The sequence below is a fragment of the Arachis ipaensis genome, chromosome B02, assembly GCF_000816755.2.
Source record: "Arachis ipaensis cultivar K30076 chromosome B02, Araip1.1, whole genome shotgun sequence".
Classification (NCBI taxonomy): domain Eukaryota; kingdom Viridiplantae; phylum Streptophyta; class Magnoliopsida; order Fabales; family Fabaceae; genus Arachis; species Arachis ipaensis.
Genome location: NC_029786.2, coordinates 98,636,436 through 98,640,919, shown reverse-complemented (window position 1 = coordinate 98,640,919; position 4,484 = coordinate 98,636,436). Strand labels below are relative to the sequence as shown.

At 30.5% G+C, this 4,484-nt stretch overlaps 1 protein-coding gene across 1 annotated transcript; it reads left to right on the top strand.

The window, feature by feature from the left end:
- Positions 282-3,066, top strand: LOC107628522. The gene is made up of 5 exons (XM_016331167.2): positions 282-385; positions 487-702; positions 786-860; positions 1,202-1,345; positions 1,983-3,066. The coding sequence occupies exons 1-5, from the start codon at positions 383-385 to the stop codon at positions 2,325-2,327; spliced, it is 783 nt and encodes a 260-aa protein (XP_016186653.1). The 5' UTR covers positions 282-382; the 3' UTR covers positions 2,328-3,066.

The following is a 4,484-nucleotide window of genomic DNA, read 5'->3' as shown; positions in this document are numbered from 1 at the left end:
CAAAAGCAATTAAGATTTGTGTACGACACAATCACACAATATCCTTCCTTACTTTAAGTTTGTATTATTATTATTTCCCTCTCACTTTGTCTTTCATCTCATCTCATCGGTAACAGTAACTTTTCCTATCAACCCAACCCTGCAATCGCCGCTTCTCCCTTCTCTCCACCTTTTTCAAAAATCCAATAATAATAATAATAATAATAATAATAAATAAATAAATAAATTATTATTATTTACTGTGTGATCACACACACGCACCCCCACTCTATAATTATGCGTCTCTTCTTTTTTTTCTCACTTCTCTTCAAGCAAGCTCAGTACTTAACACACTACTAAATAAAACACATTCACCATCATCATCATCATCATCATCATCATCATGGTTGGTATCATTATAATTATTACTCTTTGTTCTTTCTCTACTTTATTTATGATGACTACTTATTAACTCAATTCAATTCAATTCAATTCAATTATTCACAGTTGATACCTGCTCCTTCTTCTTCTTCTAAACAACATCATGACAATGGTGGTGGTCTTCCTCGGTGGCTGCAAGTGCTTCTAACAGAGAAGTTCTACAACGCTTGCATAGTTCATGAAGAAGCAAAGAAGAATGAGAAGAACGTTTATTGCTTGGATTGTTGCATCACTCTCTGCCCTCACTGTTTAGCCCCACATCGCTCTCACAGACTCTTGCAGGTTCCTACCTTCAATTCTTCTTTCTTTCTTTCTTTTTTTCATATTATTTTTCAATTACTATATTTATTATTTTTTAATTGCAGATTAGAAGGTATGTGTACCACGATGTTATAAGGTTGGATGATGCTGCAAAGTTAATTGACTGCACTTCTGTTCAAGTGAGTCCATAATTAAATTTCATACTCAAAAAGGAAAAAAAAAATATATATAAGTAAACTAATTAATTAAAGAAAATAGAATTTTGAAGCTTCTTTAATTTTCACTTTTATGTAAGTGTAACTACTAATTTAGCTCAGTAATATGAAGATTTTCTAATTCTCAATTCAGTTTTTTTTAATGGTTATGTTAGTCTTAAAAATGAAAATTCTTTCATGAATTAATTGACAAAAAATCCCCTCACATGTGTGGTGATATATGCTGCTATTTTTGCACAAATAAAAAACATGGTTATTAACTATAATTGGTTGTTCTCTTCTTCTTTGTGTGTTTGATTTTGCAGTCATACACAACGAACAGTGCAAAAGTGGTGTTTATAAAAGAAAGGGCACAGACAAGGAACTTTAGGGGTAATTCCGGCAATTCGTGCAGTACTTGCGACAGAACCCTGCAAGACCCATATCAATTCTGCTCTCTCTCTTGCAAGGTTAATTTACTTAATTACCCTTTCTCTTCATCTCTTTTTCTCTCTTGGCCTAAAAAGAAGAAAACATAACTTGCTTTCAACTTTCAACCCCATAACATACTCACATTCCAATTCCATGTTACTATTATTCCCATTCTCTATGACTATTCATCTGCTTCTCTAGCCTCTTTTTCTATAAAAAGTTGAATTTTTTATTTTATTTTTTATCCATGTTCCCATGCTACCATGTCAATTTCCTCCTTTTTCCTATCTAGGCTGTCTGTGATAAATCTTTTATGGGATTATATTTGACAAGTGCTGTGTTTGTTAAGAAAATTAAAGTTAGAAACTTTTCATTTAAAAGATATATTTTTTTAAAGTTCTTGTTAAATCAATAGTTCTTAATTTTTATATTCCATAACAAGTACCCATACATAACGAGAATCCTCTTTTGTTGGAAATTTCATATTTCTCTCCTCTTGTCAGCCTCATGAAGCCTGTAGATATCAATCCCAACGACGAATGGATAAATGTAAGAATACTTCTCACTATAATGTAACTACATGCAGCAGAGATTATTTTTATCTTTTATTTTTTATTTTATTTTATTTTTTAAATTTATTTTTGTTAACTTGTTTATTTTGTATTGCTTTCACAGATCAACTATCTTATTGGAAGTAGGGGTAGTCTCTCCGGGTACCTATATGAGTGCAACTATTTGCCCTTCAATGAAACCGGGTTTGATGATGGTCAATTGACAACTGACTCGGTTCTTGAACCGGCTGGTTCAGTTTGGACCTCATCCGGTTCAGGTGGATGTGTTGGTGGGGTTGATTGTAAGACCACCCTTGCTTGCACTGCCACCACAGAAATTGTGAGAAAAAAGCGAAGTTCCGGTTCGGCTAGTCGTCCAACCGCACCGGTTTGTCGACCGGTTCATGACATTTTGGTTGGTCTTCCGAACCGGAGGAAAGGGACCCCACAGAGGGCCCCTCTTTATTAAGTGATACTATTTTCCACTGGGGGTGGAGATTGTGGGGGAAAATTTTTCTTCAATTTTATTTGATGGTAGAAATTGGAATGGAGTGTTTATTTCATTGAAAGAGATCAAAGGACACAAACATTTTACCTCAACAATTTTACTAATTTTTTGGTATTTTTGTGAAGTATAAATGTTTGTGTTTAGCATGTTTTATAAGAATTTTCAAGACAAGTAGACCTCAAAATTTGTCTTTGACTAAATAATTTTGGGCACATTGGTATTTGAAAATTAAATGGTTTCTAACATCTAATAATTAAGATCTTAAAGTTGACTATTATAGGTGATATTATTAACTTGACAGAATTAAAAGAAGATTTATTTTTTTACTTTTCAAATATTAATGTGTCCTGTTATTTGTTCAAGGATTGAGTTTGTGCGTTTACTCCTCCATTCTCTGCCAAAGAAGATTTAAACAAAAGTTAGATTGAAGAAAAACCCTCCCATTTTTGTGTATTCCACCCTTAATATTCTCTAGTTTGAAGGAAGTTAATTGTTATGTACTAACCTCAATGTGGGTATATGGTCTTAATGGGTTTTGAGTATAGTGGTCACAAAGATCATCATAATAGTCATAGTATATGCATTCTGAACTTTGTAATTAAGATGATAGCTAAACTAGCTATTTATGACATCTATCTGAGGTTCAATTTAGGGTTCTCATTTTGTCACTTTATATATATGGATGAGATTTAGGGTGCAATTGGCAGTTTGGCACACTTTTTGTTTATTTGAAGTTGGTGGATGATGGATGTTATTTTGTTTATTTGGCACATTTTTTTTTAATTTTGTTTATTTTAAAATCTAAATTTTAACTCATAAATCTTTAATTTTAATTTTTAAATTATAAACTTAAATACTAAATTTGACTAATTAAAAGTTTCCAAATGACCGTATCCGTCGTTTATCTTTGGAGATTAATATTTAACTTTTTATAATAGCACGTTAAGAACTTATTTAGCGGGCTAATAAAATGTCAAATAATTTTATTGCAAACTTTGTTAATAACTATTCTAAGAATAATATTATTTGAATGGTTCTAATCAACCTAATCCAATTCAAAATACCACCTCAATTTGATTAAAAAAACTGCACCTAATCATTTTATAAATCCGAGTCTAACTCGAAATATTTTTAGGCTAGACTGAAATCTTCAGATTGGGTTGGATAATGAAACACCTTGACCTTGTTGACATTGCTAACTGGTTGACCCCCCTCCATCATGGGAATATTGTTGTAACTTGAAAAACCACTATCTACGACAAAAATGTCTTTATTCTTAGTTATATACTTATGGAAGAGTTTCAAGTGTACTGAGAACGTCGGTGTTCTAATTATTTTAACCGTTGATCTGAATTATAAAAAATATATATAATATATATTAATTGAAATCAACGGTTAAAACAATTAGAATACCGGTATTTTTGATACACTTAAAATTTTTTCAGAAATAATATTCTTAAAAAACATGGGGTTATAGATGGAATCCTTGAAAATGAAGGGGAGAATGGAAGAAATGGACTTTAGGGTTAGAGTAACCCATCAAAAATCATTCTAATTATTTTCGCGTTGATAAAAATATTTTTAAATTTTGTTATTAATAATAATACCATCAAATAATTAAAAAATATATAAAAAATGTCTAATCATAATCAAATACTTGCTCTGGTAATAGAAAAGCGTGACATGCATGACTATCATAGTATTTTATGTGGTAAAAAAATCTTGATATGGCCAAGCCGAATATATAATAAGTTGTTTGAAATTTAATTGAATCCAAATTAAAATAGATGTGTATTTTTGTTATATTTTTTAATTATTTAAAAATATTTTTATTGATAATAAAATTTAAAAGATATTTTTTTTGGCAAAAAATAATTCAAATGCATTTTTGTTGGGTTAACCATTACCAGCAAAGTACATTTTTGATATGATCCTAAAATTAGTTTTTGGTTTCTGATTTTCTTGTTGTTGACTTTTTGGTTTCAAATTTAAGTGTTTTGAATCCAAGTTTGAGAAATAATAAATACTTATACGCACCTTTTTTTTATTTTTTTTTTGGCCTAGTTTTTCTTTTTAACTTCTCTTTGTTTCAATTTTTTTCTCTCTGTGTGTGTGCAT

Coding starts and splice junctions, on each gene's coding strand:
- LOC107628522 (XM_016331167.2), top strand. Junction 703..785: donor GCTCTCACAGACTCTTGCAG/GTTCCTACCTTC, acceptor TTTTAATTGCAG/ATTAGAAGGTATGTGTACCA. Junction 1,346..1,982: donor TCTGCTCTCTCTCTTGCAAG/GTTAATTTACTT, acceptor TTGCTTTCACAG/ATCAACTATCTTATTGGAAG.